The 22779-nt window shown below is 44.7% G+C and overlaps 1 protein-coding gene and 1 non-coding gene across 3 annotated transcripts; both read right to left on the minus strand.

The window, feature by feature from the left end:
• Nucleotides 1-2676: 2676 nt before the first annotated feature.
• Nucleotides 2677-7003, minus strand: ORNANAV1R3220 (vomeronasal 1 receptor ornAnaV1R3220). Of its 2 annotated transcripts, XM_029070007.1 has the most exons (2): nucleotides 6912-7003; nucleotides 2677-3655 (listed from the first exon to the last, which is right to left on the minus strand). In XM_029070007.1, the coding sequence occupies exon 2, from the start codon at nucleotides 3604-3606 to the stop codon at nucleotides 2677-2679; it is 930 nt and encodes a 309-aa protein (XP_028925840.1). In that variant the 5' UTR covers nucleotides 3607-3655; nucleotides 6912-7003. The 2 variants fall into 2 exon arrangements, with proteins under 2 accessions (XP_028925840.1, NP_001240541.1); NM_001253612.1 differs by lacking the exon at nucleotides 6912-7003 and having other exon boundaries at nucleotides 2677-3606.
• An 11509-nt stretch (nucleotides 7004-18512) lies between these two features.
• On the minus strand, nucleotides 18513-18650 carry LOC114814048. The gene has a single exon (XR_003761791.1). It is a non-coding gene; the product is annotated as a small nucleolar RNA SNORA7 (small nucleolar RNA).
• Between the last annotated feature and the right edge of the window lie 4129 nt (nucleotides 18651-22779).

Below are 22779 nucleotides of genomic sequence, written 5' to 3' on the forward strand. Positions count from 1 at the left end.
AGGTAGAAAAACTGCTAAACATGAAATAGATAAACGAGTAAGAAAAATATTCAGCTTAACATATGCATTTCAAAAAAATAAATAGCAAATCTAGGAACAGATAACTATGAATATATACACACATACATAAACAGATTTTTGGGGATTTTGTAAATATACACACACATATAGATACATATTTGTATACATATATTCAGATATGTTCAGATATATACAAAGATATACCTATGTATATTTATACACATACACACGTACACTTACCACCTGAAGTAGCCAATGAGATGGCATGGCCAATTCAACATGAGCAAGACTGAGCTCCTCATCTTCCCTCCCAAACCAGGTCCTCTCCCAGACTTCCCTATCACCGTGGATGGCACGACCATCCTTCCCGTCTCTCAGGCCCGCAATCTCGGTGTCATCCTTGACTCGTCTCTCTCGTTCACCCCACACATCCTATCCGTTACCAAGACCTGCCGGTTTCACCTTTACAATATCGCCAAGATCCGCCCTTTCCTCTCCACCCAAACAGCTACCTTACTGCTACGGGCTCTCGTTATATCCCGGCTAGACTACTGTGTCAGCCTTCTCTCTGACCTCCCTTCCTCCTCTCTCACCCGGCTCCAGTCTATTCTTCACTCCGCTGCCCGGCTCATCTTCCTGCAGAAACGATTTGGACATGTCACTCCCCTTCTTAAACAACTCCAGTCGTTGCCTATCAACCTCCACTCCAAACAAAAACTCCTCACTCTAGCCTTCAAGGCTCTCCATCACCTTGCCCCTTCCTACCTCTCCTCCCTTCTCTCTTTCTACCACCCACCCCGCACGCTCCGCTCCTCCGCCGCCCACCTCCTCACCGTCCCTCGGTCTCGCCTATCCTGCCGTCGACCCCCGGGCCACGTCCTCCTGCGGTCCTGGAATACCCTACCTCCTCACCTCCGCCAAACTGATTCTCTTCCCCTCTTCAAAACTTTCCTTAAAACTCATCTCCTCCAAGAGGCCTTCCCCGACTGAGCTCCTCTTCTCCCTCTACTCCCTCTACCACCCCCCCCTTCACCTCTCCGCAGCTTAACCCTCTTTTCCCCCCATTTCCCTCTGCTCCTCCCCCTCTCCCTTCCCATCCCCTCAGCACTGTACTCGTCCGCTCAACTGTATATATTTTCATTACCCTATTTATTTTGTTAATGAAATGTACATCGCCTTGATTCTATTTAGTTGCCATTGTTTTTACAAGATGTTCTTCCCCTTGACTCTATTTATTGCCATTGTTCTTGTCTGTCCGTCTCCCCCGATTAGACTGTAAGCCCGTCAAACGGCAGGGACTGTCTCTATCTGTTGCCAACTTGTTCATTCCAAGCGCTTAGTACAGTGCTCTGCACATAGAAAGCGCTCAGTAAATACTATTGAATGAATGAATGGCCAAGAATATGGGATTAGAGTTGGGTTGGGGGTTTGGGTCCTGTATCTCACTACTCTGAATATTACAGCAGAGTAGGAGGAGAGGAATCAGCTGTATCATTTTATTGATCACTGTCATTTATTCATTCATTCAATTCTATTTATTAAGAGCTTTTCTGTGGACAAATCAAAGTACTGGGTGATTGGGAGAGTACAACATAACTATAAACAAACACATTCCCTTCCCACAAATGAGCTTTCAATCTAGAGGGAGAGACAGACAGTTAATATAAATTAATAAATTACAGATATGTACATAAGTGCTGCGGGGCTGGGAGGAGGAAGAATAAAGGGATCAAATCAGGGCGAAGTAAAAAGGAGTAGGAGAAGAGGAAAAGGGGGCTTAGTCAGGGAAGGCCTCTTGGAGGAGATATGGCTTCAATAAGGCTTTGAAAGTAGGGAGACTATCTTTCAGGTATGAGGAGAGAGGGTGTTCTAGGCAAGAGGGAGGACATGGGTGAGGGATTGGAGGTGAGGTAGATGATTTTGAGGCACAGTGAGAAGGTTAGCATTAGAGAAGTGAAGTGGGTGGGCTGGGTTGTAGTGGTAAAGTAGTGAGGTGAGATAGGAGGGGGCACGGTGACTGAGTGCCTTAAAGCCAATCATGAGGAGTTTTTGTTTGATGGATGGTGGATGGGCACCAGTGGTAGTTGGGCAACCACTGGAGTTTCTTAAGAAGTGGGGAAACATGTCCAGAACGTTTTTGTATAAAAATGATCTGGGCAGCAGTATGAGGTATGGATTGGAGTGGGGAGAGACAGGAGGCTGGGTGGTCAGCATGGAGGCTGTTACAGGATTCAAGGCAGGAAAGGAGTAGTGATTGTGTTAATGTGGTAGCAGTCTGGATGGAGAGGAAAGGGCATTATTTAATGGGCTAGAAGTGATATTATGTTGGCCATATAGATTTAATATTAATATTTAATTAAAATGTACTCATTGGCTCCCTAGATTCCCATCCCCATTCTCTCCTTCAAATTTCTGGCTTCATGATTTCTCCTTATCCCCCCTCAAAAGTATCCTGAAGCTCCAACCACCTACAAAGTGTGCCAAACAAATGATTCAAAATTCTGTTTGCATCTGTATTCACTTTGTTTTAAAAATATATCTTTCCCTCCCTTCCCTCTCTCCATCCCTGTTTCTGTAGGATGGGCCTGGGTCAAAGAGGGCTGAGATAAAGTATGCAGCAGATTCTGGAACTAGATGACAGCATACAGAATGGTACTAAGAAGGACCTAAGTTGGACACTGGAGATAGCCTTTTCCAGTATGTTCTTGTTCTTCTGTCATTATGAATAAGCAGGAATGGACTAACTGCTGAGAAAGTGAATGACAACACCATGTGACTAGTCACTAGCTGAGGAGAATTTTCTTTCATGTTTAATAAAACACTCAACATGATTGATTGTCTCCCATAGAGGAGAACATAGAGTGTCACCAGGGCAATGACTCTCTTGGCTGCTCTGACCTCTGGCATTGCACTTTGAGATTGGCTGGGTTTGTGGAGATATTGGACCTGCCTGTGGTGCCTGTGAAGAGCAAGCACCATGTAGCCACTGGACACACTCATGAGACCCACAAACAACATATCCCAGGTAGCCAAAACTGCCACATTTAATATGGTGGTTTCTGTGCTAACAGGGACTATTGAGCAATATTTAAGGTCAAAAATGATTTGTACACTGCTTCTGTTCCTGGGGCCAGTCAAAGATATTGGGGCACTGACATCGATGAGGAGGTTGAAGATCCATAAAATGAAACAGGATGGGAGGATGCACTTGGGTAATTTAGCTTTGAGCCCTGCCCACAGGGAGGTGGTGGGGCTGATCGTGACAGCCTGGAAGACACTCAGGAGGCAGGTGGTGCAGATGGCCAGGCCCCGGGATACTCGATAAAGGTAAATGAGGATTTTACAAGCAATATCATCCAAAAAATTTCTCAGACCCCAAATTGACAAGGCATCTGGGATTCCCCCAGTGAGAAGAATTATGGAGTTAGACAGGGTTAAGTGAGCATTGATCAAATCTGAAGAACTTAACTTGTGTCTGGCAGATGCAATGCTAATGTAAAACAGCAGGAGGAATCCATTCACTGAGACCCCAATGCAGATCTGTAGCAGCATTATAATCCTGAAGGAGATCTCACTGGCATCCATTCATACAGCTTCTCAGGCAAAACTTCAATAAGTTTCTGGGAATTTGTGACTTGGGGAGGGGGAGGAGGGAGAGAGAGAGAGATAAATCTGCAAATCACCTTGAATGCAGATGAAAAAAATACATAATTCACAGTCCTGTTATTCCTTTGTAGGTTTGTCAGAATTCACCATTTTTTTGTCCCAGTTCTACCAAGGAGGGCTAGAAAACATTATATGGGGTCAGCAATGAAAACATCATTGCACTAGCACTGATTCCATTTTAAGTTTTAGGACTGGCCAATGGCTAGGCATGATGGACAGCTGCCCTCCCTGGACTGGGGCTGAGGTGTTCATGGATCCCAGGCTGGGCTTAGTTATCAGATGATTATCATGGCATCACCTTGGTTCTCTCCAAATTTCACTCCCAACCAGTGCTAGACACAAGGCTTAGCTTCAACCATCCATATAGAAAAAGTAAGTCTATAATTGGGTTTGTACCCTTTATTCCTCCCCTGCCTTCACAGCCCTACGACACCTAAGCACATAATTGTAATTTATTTTAAGGTAATAGTGATAATAATGATTGTATTTATTAAGCGCTTACTATGTGCCAGGCATTGTACTAAGCACTGGGGTAGATACAAACAAATCCAGTTGAACACAATCCTGTCCCATGTAGGGCTCATAGACTCACTCCCCATTTTACAGATAAGGTAACTGAGGCACAGAGAAGTGAAGTTCCTTGCTGAAGGTCATACAGCAGACAGGTGGTGAAGCCAGGATTCATGTCTGTCACCTCCTCTAACAATACTTAATATAAATTACTGTATTTGTTAAGCACTTACTATAATCCAGGCACTGTACTAAGCGCTGGGATGGATACAAGCAAATCAGATTGGACACACTCCCTATCCCATGTGGGGCTCACAATCTCGATCCCCATTTTACAGATAAGGTAACTGAGGCCCAGAGAAGTGAAGTGACTTCATTTCACTTGGCCAAGGCTGCACAGCAGACAAGTAGAGGAGCAGGGATTAGTACCCTTTACCTTCTGACTCCCAGGCTTGTGCTAACAACTGCACCATGCTGCTTCTCTAGACTGTAAGCTCCTTATGGGTAGGGAAAGTGTATACCAACTCTCTTAAACTGTAATCTCCCAAGCATTTATCACAGTTCTCTACAAACACAAGCACTCAAGGAATACAATTGATTAATTGTACCCCAATTTAGTTCAGTTTAGAACAATTTTCAATCACTTCTTTCATGAATTTACTTTGTGCTTAGAGTCTCTCATGGGGCAATCCAAATAAAGGTGTCCCTTAGGCCTTTCAAGGCCAAACACTGAGTACCTTTTACTGACAGTGACATTAGTTCTTTGACACCAGAATCCAGAGTCTGAGGGATCATTTCTTGGATTCTGTAGAAGATGCTGTCTTGATTACTCTGTGAGGATAGGACAGAGCTGGAGAAAAGAGATCTGTCATAGAAATACATTATTATCTCCATGAACAGGGACACAATGATCACTGTCTATTGTCAAATTAAAGTGGGGAGGACAATAGTAAGAGATTAAGGTAGAGGTGTTTGAGGGGCAGGATCAATCAATCAATTAATCATATTTATTGAGTGCTTACTGTAGGCAGAACACGGCACTAAGCATTGCCCTTGTGAGAGTACAATATACCAGAGGTAGTAGACACGTTCCCTGACCACAGGAAGCTTATAGTCTATAGGAGGAGACAGATATTAATATAAAAAAAGAAAATGTGGATAAGTAAATAAGCGCTGTGGGGCTGAGGGAGTTGGTGAATTAAGGATACAAATCTGTGTAAGGGCAGTGAGGATGGGAGTTGGAGAAAAGTAAATGTGGACTTAGTGAGGGAAGACCTCTTGGAGGAAATGTACTTTTAATAAGAAGGCTTTGAAGGTAGGGGGAGTAATAGTTTGATGGATATGAAGGGAGGGGGAGTTCCAGGCCAGAGGTAGGATTTGAATCAGAGATCAAGGGTGATATAGATAAGATCAATGTAAGGTGAGTATGCTCGCATTAGAGGAGGAAAGTGTGACAACTAGATTGTAGTAGGATCAGAGAGGTGAAGGAAGAGAGGGCAAGGTGACTGAATGCTTTGAAGCCAATGGTAAGGAGTTTCTGTTGGATGCAGACGTGAATGGGCAACCCCTAGAGTTTCTTGGGGAGTGGGAAAATATAGACTGAACGGTTTTGCAGAAAAAAATGATCTTGGCAACAGAATGAAGTATGAACTGAAGTCGAGTGAGACAGGAGGCAGAAAAATCAGCAAGGAGGCGGATGTGGTAATCCAGGTGGGATAGGACAAGTTCTTGGATTGCTGTGGTAGCAATTTGGATGGAGAGGAAAGGGTGGATTTTAGTGCTGATGTGAAGGTTGAACCAAAATCGTTTGGTGACAGATTGAATATGAATTATAGTGATGGCTAGAGAATAATGCAAAGGACTTGAGACAGGGAGGAGGGTGGAGTTATCTACAGTGTTAGAAAGGTCATGGAGAGGAGAGGGTTTGGGTGAGAAGATGAGGAGATCTGTTTTGAATGTATAAGTTTGAAGTGTCAGCAGGACATCCAAGGAGAGATGGCCTGAACGCAGGAGGAAATATGAGCCTATAGAGAAGGAGAGAGATTAGGGCTGGGGATGTAGATTTGGGAATCATGCATATGGAGATGGTAGTTAAAGCCAAGGGAGCAAATATGCACTTCACGTGAGTGGGTGCCATTGGAAACTGAAGGGGACCCAAAACTGAGCCTTGAAGGACTCCCATAGTTAGGGGTTGTGAAGCAGAGGCACCTGCCAAGGACACTAAGAATGAGCAACCAGAGAGATAGAAGAACCAGGAGTGGACAGTGTCAGTGAAGCCAAGGTTGGTTAAAGTGAGAACAGGAGGGAGTACAGACATGACTGGGGACCCGAATCTCTTTGGTCTTTCCCTAAGACAACCCTGCCAGGTTCTTGAAGCTCTTGTTACTTTGTAAATTTCAGATAGGTTGTAAATTAGGATGGGGAATCATGTGTGCTTATGCTACTGCACTCTCCCAAGCACTTAGTGCTATGTTCTGCACTAAGCATTCAGTAAATATCACCGATTGATTGGTGTCACCACCAAAAGCAGAACAATCTGTAGAAAATGTGGCATACATGCCATCCCAGCCTGTGTCACTCTCATTGTCCCAGTGTTAATCTCCCTCCCCTGACATACTGAGTCCAACACACAGATTCTGTCTCAAAGTGAAACATTCCCGAATGGATTTCTGACACTAATATCCCATTATCAGAAAGACAATATTTTTACTCACCCATCCAGATTGCTCCTGCTAGTTTGGAGATCAGCTTAATGGCCATTAGTCTTTGGAAGATCAAGGTAGTGGCACTATATAGTAGTTGCTTTCCTAATCTTCTCCTATGGGGATAGATTAGTGTGCATGCACCATTATGTGAATTGCTGATCATTAATCCACTGACATTCCAACTGGGACATTTCTGGGAATGCCCAGACTCCTGCTACTCCTATCCAACAATCTAGGACTATGATCCCAGAGCTTTTCCCCTCAATGAGACAATGTTTATTGACCCAACAGGGTTGCCTCTGGAGAAGCAAGGCAACAATAGCACCACATTCCATAGGCACTGGAGCCTGGTCTGACTCTCTAGTGTGTTTCCAACACTATAACTCTCCAGCTCATTGGGACATGGTGCAATGAGGATATTCTAGCACATCTGAAAATTTCTCCTCCCCTTAACACAAATATAAGCTCTCTCTCTCCCATATGAGTACTTATACTGTGAACCCCATGAGGGAGAGGGGATGGATTCTAACTGATTAATTAGTATCTATCCCAGCTCTCAGAGCAGTGCTGTATATATAGAAATCACTTAAAAATACCATAATGAATAATAAATTAAACTATGCATTGTGGGGCATGTGAGGGAAACCAAACTTGCCTGCTGACGTTTACTGACATGGCAGGTTCCTTCCTCCCTCATACTCTTTTTCAAACCTCCAATTAGTAGATGATAGCTAGGATATAGACAAGGGGCAGCTAGTGACAAGGACAAGCACAGCTCCTAACTCCCAAATGGAGGAACAGAGCCCATGTCAGTTCCCCTAAGAAAGATCCACCTAGGACAGTTGTCCTAGTGACAACACAATTAACTGAGTTTCTTACAGCCTAGAACTGGGTACTCAGAGTGCTCCTTCTGGACTGACCAGAGAGATGACAGTGGAAATTTCTAGTTTCCCGATAGTCATTCACTTTTTGCAAGTATTTATTGAGCACTGACTATTGAGTGCAATACTATGCATTTGGGAGCATGCAATAAAAATAGCTGACATGGCCTTTGATTCTGGGAGAATAAACAAGACAAAGGGGTATACACCAGTGGGAATAGGAGAAATCCCACAAATACAGCTGATACAACTGATAACAGTAGAAGTGACCAATGCTCCCATGGTGGTCATGGCATTTAGCTCTCACTCTCAGGAGGGGGAAGAAGAACCCAGGAGAGAGACTTCTGAGGCATCCTTTAAGAGATAAGTTTAATTAAAAAGCTACAATTCCTTACATGGTTTTAGCATGGAGCCATGCTAGAGGGAAACACTAGGGGAACCAGGTAGATGGGGAAGGGGGCCCTCAGCAATTTTGGGTTGAGGCCTTGAGTCTTGTTCCTGAGAAAGCAGGACATAGAGACGGCTTGGAGCTAGGACCCTGTCAGCATAAGAGATTATCTTGGGTAGGAGCTAGGGGCCTACCCCCGAGAGGAAGAAATTACACTAAGAAATGGCAAAATCTGAAGAACTTAGAGAGGGTAAGACAGGAACTTGGAATGGTTAAGAACTAGATGAATAGGAGCCTTGAGATGCCTACAGGAAAATACAGAGCCTCCCTGGGGGAATAGTATTAGAACTTTGGAAAGGCAGTTTGAATGACATTTGGTTTGACTGTTATCTGACTAAGAATACTGGCCATAATACCACCAAACCTTATTGAGTACGTTGATCTAGGTGTCTACTGGAGGAGAAACTCTGGTTTTAGGAGAAGATTCATGGAACTGGGAAGGGAATTCTGCCTCTGTGAGCTTCCTGTAGTCAGCCCCAGGATGGGACAATAAGTCAGACTCCATTGATTTCCTCATCATTGAGGAGATGCCTTGGTTTCAGATGGGGTGGGTGGTAGTGAGGACAATGATAGGGGTGCAGGGAGTTGGAGTGCATTATTAGGGAAAGATCTCCAGATTTGGCTATTATGGGATGGAAAGCACTATAGGACCCAACCAAGGCCAAATCTGAAATCCCTCTATCTGACCACAACCTCCTTACCTGCCTTTTCTCCCACACTCCTCGTCCTCGCAAATCTATACTGTTTTTCCACAGAAACCACTTATATTTTGATTCACACCAATTTTTTCAAGTCATAAGGCCTTTTTTTGGTCTCCATACCCAAACTACCTTCTCTTGGTGGCCAAAACAATACCCTCAGCACTACCCTGTACTAAGCTCTTGGGAGAGTACAATGCAACAGAGTTGGCAGAAACGTTCCCTGCCCACAAGAAGCTTACAATCTAGAAGAGGAGAGAAACACTAATATAAATACCTTTCAATGTATAATTTATAGATATGTGCTGTGGGGTTGAGGATGGTGCGAAAATCAAATGTCCCAAGGTCACAGATCTAAATGCCTAGACAATGCCGAAGGGAAGGAGAGCTGGGGAAAAGAGGCTTTAATCAGGGAAGGTCTCTTGGAGGAAATGTGGTCTTACAATTCAACTCTCAATGCCAAGATCCTCCTTTCAAACTCTTCTTTCTTCTCTGGATATCAGATCTGTGCCCAGGCTGTTCCCACCCTGATAACGTCACTGTTCCCTACCTCCTGCCCCACATATCCTCTTTTTCACTTTGCTGCTCAAGTCCCATGTCTCCAGAAAGCATTTCCTCATTACCTTCCCCTGTTCTTCACCCAGTCTGTTTCCTTTCCTTGTTCTTGCCATGTCTCAATCTGTAGGAATCCATTAGTCCAGGACATTCTTCCTCTCATTCTTTTGTCCATTTACACCAAACTGCAGGATCCTCATGACCTATCTCTGATTCCAGGAAGAGTGAATCAACCCTGCCCATCAGAAGCCCAGGGCCATTCCAGGTGAGTCCTTTCTCCACTGAGTCCCCCTAGTATGGATTGTCTGGGAATAGTAGCTGTTATATACACAAGCATGCATATGTACACACATATCAATTATTTTCTCTGAAACTTCTCCCATTTTTTCAATACAAGATAATTTTGACTAATCTTCAGGTGTTAGCGAGTCTAAGAGGCAGGATGCCTTTGTTCAGTAGAGTTGTGAGCTGCATATATGCATGATTGTGGTTATATTTATCCCAGAAATTTTATTTTGTTGTGTATCAATGTATTTAACCTATGTTTGTAAATTTCCAGATTATGCTTGTCCATGTTTGGGTCTCTAGAGGCATCTCAGGATGTAGGTATCTTTGTATCTTTGTGTGTCTGGGTATGTGTGAGTGGAGGGTAGGGGCAATTAGTCCATATGGGTCGGTGTATTTAGGTCCCAGTTTTTAAAGTAGATGCAGAAGTCCAGTCCCAACCACGCTTAGCACTTGTGATGTAGCATATTTATTTCCTATTCTCAGCATTTATAATAATAATAATAATAATGTTGGTATTTGTTAAGCACTTACTATGTGCTGAGCACTGTTCTAAGGGCTGAGGAAGATATAGGGTAATCAGGTTGTCCCACGTGAGGCTCACAGTCTTAATCCCCATTTTACAAATGAGGTAACTGAGGCACCACGAAGTGAAGTGACTTACCCAAAGTCACACAGCTGACAGGTGGTGGAGTTGGGATTAGAACCCATGACTTCTGACTCCTAAACTAGTGCTCTTTCCACTGAGCCATGCTGCTTCTCCAACCAGAACACTAACCATACTCCTCTTCATGTCCTGTGCTGCCAGGGTGTTTGCCTGGGCACCTCCGTGCACCATCTCTAAGATTTGGAATAGGGATAGAGGAGGGATAACTTGGTTTGGCTTCCCTGGGCACAAGGGATCTGGGCACAAGGGATCCTTCCTCATGGTTCCAGTGACATCTGACTAGTGGCTTTACTTTTGTCTTTGAATGAGGTTCTTCTATCCTGGGCCTTTCCAGACTGGAACACTTCATCATCACTCCAATTTGGGCTCCTCACAAGGGTCCCTCCAAGGTCTCAGTCTGAAACTTTCTCTGTCCAATCTGGGGCTGATAGACTGTTGCCTAGGGACTCCTCTTTCCAGAGTGAACTAGGCCATACAGTCCACCCTAATTTCAGGCATTTCACACTGGGTTTAGGTTCAATTCAATTTAATGCAATTCAGTCATATTTATTAAAACATTTACTGTGTGCAGAGCACTGTATTAAGCGCTTGGGAAAATACAATACAACAATAAAGAGTGACAATCCCTGCCCACAGTGAGCTCACAGTCTAGGCAGACTGTGACGGACATCATTACAAATAAACAGATATGAATACAAATAAATTACAGATAAATACATAAGTGCTATGGGGCTGGGAGAGGAGGGAAGTGCAAAGGGAGCAAGTCAGGGCAATACAGAAGGGAGTGGAAGATGAAGAAAAGTGGAGCTTAGCCTGGGAAGGTCTTTTGGAGAAGATGTGCCTTCTGTAAGGCTTTGAAGAGGGGGAGAGTAATTGCCTGGCAGATTTGAGGAGGGACGGTGTTCCAGGCCAGAGGCAGGATGTGGGCCAGGGGGTGGTGGCCAGACAGGTGAGATGGAGGCACAGTAAGAAGGGTAGTACCAGAAGAGTGAAATATGAGGGCTGGGTTGTAGTAGGATAGGAGCAAGGTGAGATAAGAGGGAAGAACAAGGTGATTGAGAGCTTTAAAGCCAATGGTGAGGAGTTTTTGTTTGATACGGAAGTGGATAAGCAACCACTGGAGATTTTTGACGGAGGGGTGACATGCCCTAAACGTTGCTATAGAAAGATGATCCAGGCAACAGAGTAAAGTATGGACTGGAGTGGGGAGAGACAGGAGGTTGCGAGGTCAGCAAAGAGGCTGATGCAGTAACCTAGGCGGGATAGGATGAGTGATTGTATTAATGTGGTAGCAGTATGGATGGAGAGGAAAGGGTAGATTTTGGCGATGTTGTGCAGGTGGGACCAACAGGATTTGGTGACGGATTGCATGTGTGGGTTGAATGAGAGGGGGGAGTCAAAGATAACACCAAGATTATGGGCTTGTGAGATGGGAAGGATGGTGGTGCCATCTACAGTGACGGGAAGGTCCTGTAGAGGAAAGGTTTGAGTGGGAAGATAAGGAGCTCTGTTTTGGACATATTAAGTTTGAGGTGAGGGAAGAACATTCAAGTAGATATGTCTTAAAGGCATGAGGAGATGCAAGCTTGGAGAGAGGGAGACAGATGAGGGGAGGCATGGGAGCGAATAAGTTCTCCAAGGGAATGAATGTAGGTGGAGAATAGAAGGAGAAGGAGTGTAGATGGAGAATACAGCCATCGGCTCTGAGTATTCACTTCCTGTCCTTCTTTTTAGTAAAGCCCCTAGCCCCCGTGGCCCCTGCATTGTTGCTAACCATTTCACAGGAACAGCAGATAGCATGGAGGTGAGAGGGGGAAAGGGAAGCTGCATAGCCCCGTGGAAACAAAATGGGCCTGGGAGTCAGAGGACCTCTATTCTGCTCTGTTCCCGTCTTAAGCTTTCCCATCCTTCCCAGCAGTATCACTAGAGGAGATCTCCTGCCTCCCCTCAAAAATGACTCCCTCCACCTGCACATCCAACCCCATTCTTTTCAACTTATCAAAACTCATGCCCCCTTCCTTCTTCTCTCCCAAAAAGCCAATTTCAAATGTTTGCTGTCCAAAGGCTTCTTCTGCACTGCTTTCCAACATATCCATTTCTTCCCATTCACCAAAAACCCTTCCTCGACCCCCAGCTCCCTCCACTTATCACCCCATGTTCCTCCTACAAATTATCTCCAAACTCCTTGAGTGAGTTGTCTATACCCGCTGTTTTCAAATTCCTCTTCTCCAATTCTCTCCTAGACCCCCTCCAATCTAGCTTTCATCCCCCTCAATCCACAGAAACTGCCCTCTCAAAGGTCACCAATGATCTCTTTCTTGCCAAATCCATTGGCCTCTACTCCATCCTAATATTACTAGATGTCTTGGCCTCCTTTGACACTGTCGAACACCCCCTTTTCCTGGAAACATAATCCAACCTGGGCTTCATTGACACTGTCCTCTTTTGGTTCTCCTCTTATCCTTCTGGCCATGCATTCTCAGTCTCCTTGGTGGGCTCTTCCTTTGCCTTCCATCCCCTAACTTTGGGTGTCTCTCAAGATTCAGTTCTGGGCCCCCTTCTCTTCTCCAACTACACCCATTCCTTTGGGGAACTCATGACTTCAACTAGCCACCCCTATACAGATGATACCCAAATCTTCATCTCCAGCCCTGTTCTCTCTCCCTCTGTGCAGTCTCACATTTCCTCCTGCCTTCAGAGGACTTAGATGTCCTCCTGTCACCTCAAGCTTAATATGTCCATAACAAAGCTCCTTATCTTCCCACTCAAACCTTGTCCTCTCCTTGACTTTTCTGTCACTGTAGAAGGCACCACCATCCTTCCCGTCTCACAAGCCCATAACCTTGACGTTATCCTCGACTGTTCTCTCTCATTAAACCCCCATATTCTAAATCCTCCACCAAATCCTATTGGTCCCACCTTCATAACCGCTAAAACCTGCTCTTTCCTCTCCAACCAAACTGCTGCAACGTTTTCTCCCCCTTCCCCCTTCACCTCCCCTCAGCTGAGCCCCCTTTCCCTCTGCTCCTTCCCCTCCCCCCTTCCCCTCTCCTCAGCACTGTGCTCATTAGTATATATATTTTTATTACCCTATTCGTTTTGTTAATGAGGTGTACATCCCCTTGATTCTATTCACTGTGATAATATTGTCTTGTTTTTGTTTCGTTTTGTTTTGCTCTGCCATCAGTCTCCCCTGATTAGACTGTGAGCCCGTCATTGGGCAGGGATTGTCTCTATCTGTTGCCGAATTGTACATTCCAAGAGCTTAGTACAATGTTCTGCACATAGTAATCGCTCAATAAATACTATTGAATGAATGAATGAATAATACAATCACTCATCCAAGCCTGCCTGGATTACTGCATCAGTCTCCTGGCTGATCTCCCAGCCTTCTGTCTCTTCCCACTTCAGTCCAAACTACACTCTGCTTCCTGGATCATTTTTATACAAAAACATTCAGGACATGTTTCCCCACTCCTCATGAAATTCTAGTGGTTACCAATCACCTCCACTACAAACAAAAACTCCTCACCATTGCCTTTAATGCATGTAATCCCTTTACCTCCTCCAGCCTCTCCTCTCTTCTCTTCTACTACTACCCAGACTACACACTTTGCTTCTCTAATGCTAACCTTAATAATAATAATGTTGGTATTTGTTAAGCACTTACTATGTGCAGAGCACTGTTCTAAGCGCTGGGGTAGACACAGGGGAATCAGGTTGTCCCACGTGGGGCTCACAGTCTTAATCCCCATTTTACAGATGAGGGAAGTGAGGCACAGAGAAGTTAAGTGACTTGCCCACAGTCACAAAGCTGACAAGTGGCAGAGCTGGGATTCGAAATCATGAGCCCTGACTCCAAAGCCCATGCTCTTTCCACTGCGCCACGCTGCTTCTCAACCAACCTTCTCACCCCAATCTCATCTATCTCACTGCCGACTCCTCACCCAGGTCCTGCCTCCTCAAATCTGCCAGACAATTACTCTCTCAGCTCTTCAAAGCATTCAAGCCACATCTCTTCCAAGAGGCTGTCCCTAACTAAGCCCCCCTTTCCTCTTCCTCCACTCCATTCTGCATCTCCCTGACTTGCCTTCTTTATTCATCCCCCCTCCCAGATCCACAGCACTTTAGTACATATCTGTAATTTATTCATATTAATGTCTTGTCTCCACCCGCAGACTGTTAGCTTGTTGTGGACAGGGAATGTATCTGTTTATTGTTGCACTGTACTCTCCCAAGAGCTTAATACAGTCCTAATAAGAACAGTTGAATGAATGAAAGAATGAAAGCTAAATTTGGAGGAGTAAAGAATGCATGGTTGGGTGTGGTAGAATTGCTTGTGATGTTAATGTGGCCCAACAACCTTGTATCCACTGGTCCAGCTAAAGAGGAACACAAAAACGACATTTTGGGGTGTGTTGACTCTCAGAAATGTAATGTTGTTAAAATAATTTCCCCAGTGTGTGGTAGTGCAAAATTTCCTAGTGTAACCATTGAGAGTCATACTGAAATTTTGGCTATGGTGATTTATAATATATTAATTTCTACAAACAAATTGAGATCAGGCTCATTTATGGATTCCTCTCCAATTCTCTTTCTACACCCACTTCTTCAGGGAACTCATCTGCTCCCATGGTATCAAACTACCATCTCTATGCTAACGATTCCCAAATCTACCTCTCCAGCCCTGACCTGTCTTTATCTCTTCAGTCTCATATTTCCTCCTGCCTTCAGAACATCTTTAACTGTATGTCCCACAAATCACATCCAACTCAACATCCTAAATTGAATTCCTCATTTTCTTATCCAAATGGTGATCTTTGCCCAGACCTACCCAATCCTTCAAATACCACCACCCTTCCTGTCTCTCAAGCTCTCAACCTTGGCATTATTCTTGACTCAGCTCTCTCCTTCAACCTGCTTATTCAGTCACTAAAACCTGTCAAAACTATCTCCACAACATCTCCAGAATTTGCTACTTCCTTGTGATACAAACTGCTTCCATACTGTTTCGAACATCGACGGATCCTATCTCTACTATTACATCAGTTTCCTTGCTGTTCTCCCTGCCTCCAGCTTCTCTCCTCTCCAGTCCATACTTCACTCCGCTTCTGGCATAATCTTTTAAAATAATTGTTGGGTACATGTCTTCCCACTTCTTCCATCCAATTCTCTCAAGTCTTCATGTCCCATTTAGCCTCTGTACCCAGACTGTCTTCCCTTGATGATTGAATTGACACCCTTAACACCACCCTCCCTACTGAACTTAATGCCCTTGTTCCCCTATCCCTTCATCAAACTTGTACCAATAACCCACAGGCCTGGATCACCTCCACAGCCTGCTTCCTTTACTCCTGTGCATGAGCCACAGAGTGCTGCTGGCAGAAATCTAAATGTCAGGTCTACCTCATCCTTGCCTGCTTAAACTCTGCCCTCTCCTCTGCCCAGCAAAATTATTTATCTATCCTTATTGACACCCATGCCCATTGCCCTCACCAATTGTTCCAAATGTTAAACTCCTTCCTCAAACCCCCTGTCCCCCGCCTCTCCCATCCATTGCTCCTAATGACCTGGCTACCTACTTGACTGAAAAAAATTGATCCTATCAGATGTGACCTCCCTAAAATCTCTCCTGCTCCTTTACAACCGCTCCCGCCTTCTACTCCTTCTTCAACTTTAATACTTCCCAACCGTTTCTCAAGAGGAGATATTCCACCATCTCTCAAAATCCATACTCCTCCTATGCATCTGACCCCATCCCTTTGCACTTTACCAAACACTTGTCCCCTCCCTTCTTCCCTCCCTTACCTCCATTTTCAACTGTTCATTTTCCACTGACTTCTTCCCTACTTCTTTAAAAACATGCTCATGTCTTCCTTATCCTAAAATACAACCCTCCCTTGACCACACTGTTCTTTCCAGTTATAGCCCCATCTCTCTCTCACCATTCCTCTCCAAATTCCTTCAGCAAGTTGTCTACACCTGCTGTCTCAAGTTACTCTCCTCCAATTCTCTCCTTCACCCCTTCAAATCTGGCTTCCATACTCCTAGACCTCTCGGCTGTCTTCAATACTGTTGACCACTCCTTTCTCCTGGAAACATAATTGAACCTTGGCTTCAATGACACTGTCTTCTCCTGCTTTTCCTCTTATCTTTCATTCATCCTCAGTTTCCTCCATGGGCTCATTCTCTACCTCCCAGCCCTTAACTGTGGGTTTGCCCATGTCCTGCCTCTGGCCTGGAACACCCTCCCTCTTCATGTCCTACTGTGAGCTCCCCCTTTAGACTGTGAGCCCATTGTTTGACAGGGATTGTCTCTATCTGTTGCCAAATTGTACATTTCAAGAACTTAGTACAGTGCTGGGCACATATTAAGCATTCAATAAATACGATTGAATGAATGAATCCGAGAGACAAGTACTCTCCCCAAAAGCCATATTGAAGGCACAACTTCTCCAAGAGGCCTTCCTTGACTAAGCTCTCATTTCTGCTTTTCCCACTCCCTTCTGCATCACTCTGACTTTCTCCCTTTATTCACATCCACTCTGCCCCAGCCACACAGCATTTATATACATGATTTATTTATTTATAGTAATACCTATCTTCCCCTCTGGAGTCTAAGTTCACTGTAGGCAGAGAACATTTCTGATACTTTATTGTGTTGTACTCTACCAAATGCTTTGTAAAGTGCCCTGCACAAAGTAAATGCTCAACAGATACAGTTGACTGATTGAGTGTTTCTCTTCCAATAGTTGTCCATCCATCTCTGCATGAAGAAGAAATTCTTCTCCTTTAGATTCAAGAAACTTGGTAAGCTCTCACCCCCTTACATATTTCATGAGAGAAGCAGTGTGGCTTAGTGGAAAGAGCACGGGCTTGGGAGTCAGAGGTCATGGGTTCTAATCCCGACTCTGCCACTTAACAGATATGTGACTTTGGGCAAGTCACTTAACTTCTCTGTGCCTCAGTTACAGAGAGAATGGGGATTAGGACTGTGAGCCCCACATGGGAAAACCTGATTACCTTGTATCTACCCCAATGCTTAGAACAGTTCTTCATACTTAGTAAGTGCTTAACAAATACCATTATTATTATTATTATTGTCTCTTTTCCCACTACAACCCAGTAGGCAAACTTTGGTCAACTAATACAAACCTACTACTCACAATCCTTAGTCTTGTCTCACCTGCCACCGACCCATTCCTCACATCCTCCCTCCTGCCTGGAAATCTGTCCCCTTACATATCTGACAGACCATCACTCTTCCCAGCTTTGAAGATATGTCCCCTAGGAAGCCTTCCCAAACTACACTCTCATCTCCCTATTTTCCCTCCCTACTGCATTTTCCAATAACTTAGCCTCATCACCCAAGCACAAAGATATTCAAACCTATTCCCACTCCCTCAGAACTTACGTGCATATCCTTATATTCAGCTGCTTCCTCTCTCTGGAATTTGTGTCTATGCCTGTCTCCCCCATTAGACTGTAAGCTCCTTGAGGGCAGGAATCATGTTTACCAAATGTATTGTACTCTCTCAACCTCTTCCTACCATGCTCTGCCCCAAGCATACACTCATACACTCATAAATTCTGTTGATTGATTAATTGATTGGAAACACTTTTTTATGAAAGGGTTTATGGTTATGTTTATGGGAAGTTAGTCAAAATAACAAAATTCAATCGATTCTATTTGTTTAGTGCTAACTGTATGCAGAACTTTGTGCTAAGCACTTTGGGAAAGTACAATACAACCAAGCTGTATTCAGTGATAGTACTTTCATTTCATAGCCAACAATATATCCGGATTCCTGAGTGAAGTTTGTCAAATTCTCTCTGGTTTTAGGAGGACTGTCTTATCTTATGCTGTCGAGTCATCTCCAACCCACAGAGATACCATGGACACATCTCTCCCAGAACACCCACCTCCATCTGCAATCGTTCTGGCAGTGCATCCTTAGAGTTTTTCTTGGTAAATATATGGAAGTGGTTAACCACTGCCTCCTTTCATGCAGTAAATTTGCGTCTCTGCCCTTGACTCTTTCCCATGTCACTGTTGCCTAGCATAGGTGAGTTGTGACTTGTAACAGATTGCCTTCCACTTGATAGCCACTGCACAAGTTAGGAATGGAATGGATATGTCTCTGCTTGACTCTCCCTCCCATAGTCAAGACTGGTAGAGTACTGGAAACTCTCCAGGTGCGACTCTGAGAGATCTTTAGGTGGATTACTACTACTACTAGTAAAATTTGTTAAGCACTCACTATATGTCAGACACTGTACTAAACACTGGGGTGGGTTTAAGCAAATCGAGGTGGACACAGTCCCTGTCCCATTTGGGACTAATAGTCTCATTCTCTATTTTACAGATGAGGTAAATGAGGCACAGAGAAGTTAAATGAGTTGCCCAAGATCACACAGCAGACAAGTATATATCCCGGCTAGACTACTGTGTCAGCCTTCTCTCTGACCTCCCTTCCTCCTCTCTCGCCCTGCTCCGGTCTATTCTTCACTCCGCTGCCCGGCTCATCTTCCTGCAGAAACGATCTGGGCATGTCACTCCCCTTCTTAAACAACTCCAGTGGTTGCCTATCGACCTCCGCTCCAAACAAAAACTCCTCACTCTAGGCTTCAAGGCTCTCCATCACCTTGCCCCTTCCTACCTCTCCTCCCTTCTCTCTTTCTACCGCCCACCCCGCACGCTCCGCTCCTCTGCCGCCCACCTCCTTGCCGTCCCTCGGTCTCGCCTATCCCGCCGTCGACCCCTGGGTCACGTCCTCCCGCGGTCCTGGAACGCCCTCCCTCCTCACCTCCGCCAAACTGATTCTCTTTCCCTCTTCAAAACCTTACTTAAAAATCACCTCCTCCAAGAGGCCTTCCCAGACTGAGCTCCTCTTCCCCCTCTACTCCCTCTGCCATCCCCCCTTTACCTCTCCGCAGCTAAAGCCTCATTTTCCCCTTTTCCCTCTGCTCCTCCACCTCTCCCTTCCCATCCCCACAGCACTGTACTCGTCCGCTCAACTGTATATATTTTCGTTACCCTATTTATTTTGTTAATGAATTGTACATCGCCTTGATTCTATTTAGTTGCCATTGTTTTTACGAGATGTTCTTCCCCTTGACGCTGTTTAGTGCCATTGTTCTTGTCTGTCCGTCTCCCCCGATTAGACTGTAAGCCCGTCAAACGGCAGGGACTGTCTCTATCTGTTGCCGACTTGTTCATCCCAAGCGCTTAGTACAGTGCTCTGCACATAGTAAGCGCTCAATAAATACTATTGAATGAATGAATGAACAAGTGGCAAAGGCAGTATTTGAACCCATGACTTTCTGAGTCCCAGGTCCATGCTCTATCCATTACACTATGCTTCTTCTAGAGTACTCTGAGTCCACATTACTGAAATGTCACTGTTGAGTAATTCATGATCAACTTATATTTGCCTCTCAAGGGTATAATTATCAACATACAGAAGCTGATAATGCTCAGAGCTGGTTTAATGTAAAAGTTATCCAGTGGATCAAAAACATTTTCTGACACCAGCTTCCAGGTTCGAATCTCCCATTCGGGCCTGGTGGTATAGAATAGGTGGTATAGCCCAAGCTCATGAAAACCTTTCTAGTACAGCCAGATTTAGTTATTCACTGAGTGCAGATTGCAGTTCTGATGTCCTCCCATCACCTCAAATTTAACATGTTCGAAACAGAGCTTCTTATCTTCCCTCCCAAACCCTGTCCACTCCTGAACATTCCAGTCACTGCAGACGACAGAACCATCCTTTCTGTCCCACAAGCCCATAAACTTGGTGTCATCCTTGACTCCGCTCTTTCATTCAACCCACATATTCAATCCATCACCAAATACTGTCCATTTCACCTTCACAACATAACCAAGATCCGCCCTTTTCTTCCCATCCAAACCTCCACCCTGTTAGTATAATCACTCATCCTATCCCTCCCATATTACTACATCAGCCTCCTTGCTGACCTCCCAACCTCCTGCCTCTTCCCACCCAGTCCATAGTTCACTCCAGTGCCCTGAATATCTTTCTACAGAAACGTTCAGGGCATTTCACCCCCTCCTCAAAAATCTCCAGTGGTTGCCTATCCACCTCAGTATCAAGAAAAAACTCCTCACCATTAGCTTTAAAGCTCTCCATCACCTTGGCCCCTCTTAACCTCACCTCCCTTCTATCCTTCTACAACCCAGCCCAGATACTTTGCTCCTCAGGTGCTAACCTTCTGACTGTGCCACAGGCTTGCCTGCCTCACTGTCACCCCTGGATCACACCCTACCTCTGGCCTGGAATGTCCTCCCTCCTCAAATCCACCAGACAATTACTCTCACCCACTTCAAAGCCTACTGAAGCCACATCTCCTCCAAGAGGTCTTCTTAGACCAAGCCCCATTTTCCTCATCTTCCACTCCCTTCTGCATCACCCTGACTTGTTCCTTTTGTTCTTCCTCCCTATCTCAGCCCCAAAGCACATATATATATATATATATATATATATATATGTAAATATATATCTGTGATTTCATTTATTTATATTGATGTCTCTTGTATTAATGGCTGTCTCCCCTCCGCCCCCTTTCTAGACTGTCGAATCGTAATGGGTGAGGATTGTCTCTCTTTATTACTGTATTGTACTTTCCCAAGTGCTTAGTACAGTGCTGTGCTCACAGTAAGTGCTCAATAAATACGAATGAATGAATGAATGAATGAATGATGGTCTCAAATCCTCCTCCTTCTCCTCTTCTACCTCCTTCTCCTTCCTCCTCCATCTCAACTTCCTCCCATCCTCCTCTCCTCCTTCTCCAATCCTTATCATCTTCACCATCAATAGGGTGACTACTGTGTGCAGAGCACTGTGCTAAGTAAGTACTTGGGAGACTACAATGCAAAAGAGTCGATAAATCTACTCCCTGCCTATAAGGAGATTACCATCTGCACGGGGAAATAGACATTAAAATATATTATGGATATGTATATAATTGCTGTGGGAGTGAGGGTGCTGTGAATATCAAGCACAGGTAATATGGGAAGGGATCCTGGTCTAAGTGGAAGGTGCACAGGACTGGGGGTCCAAAGGCCAATATTGGAACCCCAGTTCTGTAACCGGCCAGCTGTGTGGTCATAAATATGTCAGCTAACCTCTCTGGAGCACAGCTTCCTCATCTGTAAAATAAGGATAAAGTAGAGTGTGATCTCCATGAGGAATAAGGACTGTAGTCAATCTCAGAACCCTGCATTTCCCACAGCTCTTAATACATAATGCTTATAAAATACCATTATTATTGTTCAAGTTATTATTCCAACAATTACAAATGATGGAAATGTTCAAATTAATGCCTCAAATTACAGCTATTAGTTGGCTCTCACGGCAATGAAAATAAACCTTGCTGCATTTTGATTGTGGGATATCAGCATCAATACAAAATTTAACTATATCACAATTTTTGCTCTAAGGTGAAAACAGTAAAGTGGGGGATAGATCAGATGATCTTGAAAATCATCAACAGCAAGTAATACCTTCTGACAGTTACAAGCCACAATGTATTTCTCTGCTCAAACCTCAAATTACCTAGATGTCAGACAGCTTATTAGTATTTCAGTTTGGATTTGATTAACTGCTCAGGTTATTAATGAAATTATTGATGCTTTTGGGCTGATGATTCATTCATTCATTCAGCCATATTTATGATCTGGGCATGTCACTCCCCTTCTTAAACAACTCCAGTGGTTGCCTATCAACCTCCGCTCCAAACAAAAACTCCTCACTCTAGGCTTCAAGGCTCTACATCACCTTGCCCCTTCCTACCTCTCCTCCCTTCTCTCTTTCCACCACCCACCCCGCACGCTACGTTCCTCTGCCGCCCACCTCCTCACCGTCCCTCGGTCTCGCCTATCCCGCCGTCGACCCCTGGGCCACGTCCTCCCGCGGTCCTGGAACGCCCTCCCTCCTCACCTCCGCCAAACTGATTCTCTTCTCCTCTTCAAAACCCTACTTAAAACTCACCTCCTCCAAGAGGCCTTCCCAGACTGAGCTCCTCTTCTCCCTCTACTCCCTCTGCCACCCCCCCTTTACCTCTCCGCAGCTAAACCCTCTTTTCCCCCTTTCCCTCTGCTCCTCCTCTCCCTTCCCATCCCCACAGCACTGTACTCGTCCGCTCAACTCTATATATTTCCATTACCCTATTTATTTTGTTAATGAATTGTACATTGCCTTGATTCTATTTAGTTGCCATTGTTTTTACAAGATGTTCTTCCCCTTGACTCTATTTATTGCCATTGTTCTTGTCTGTCCGTCTCCCCCGATTAGACTGTAAGCCCGTCAAACGGCAGGGACTG

Source organism: Ornithorhynchus anatinus, chromosome 8 (assembly GCF_004115215.2).
Source record: "Ornithorhynchus anatinus isolate Pmale09 chromosome 8, mOrnAna1.pri.v4, whole genome shotgun sequence".
In the NCBI taxonomy this organism is placed as follows: Eukaryota; Metazoa; Chordata; class Mammalia; order Monotremata; family Ornithorhynchidae; genus Ornithorhynchus; species Ornithorhynchus anatinus.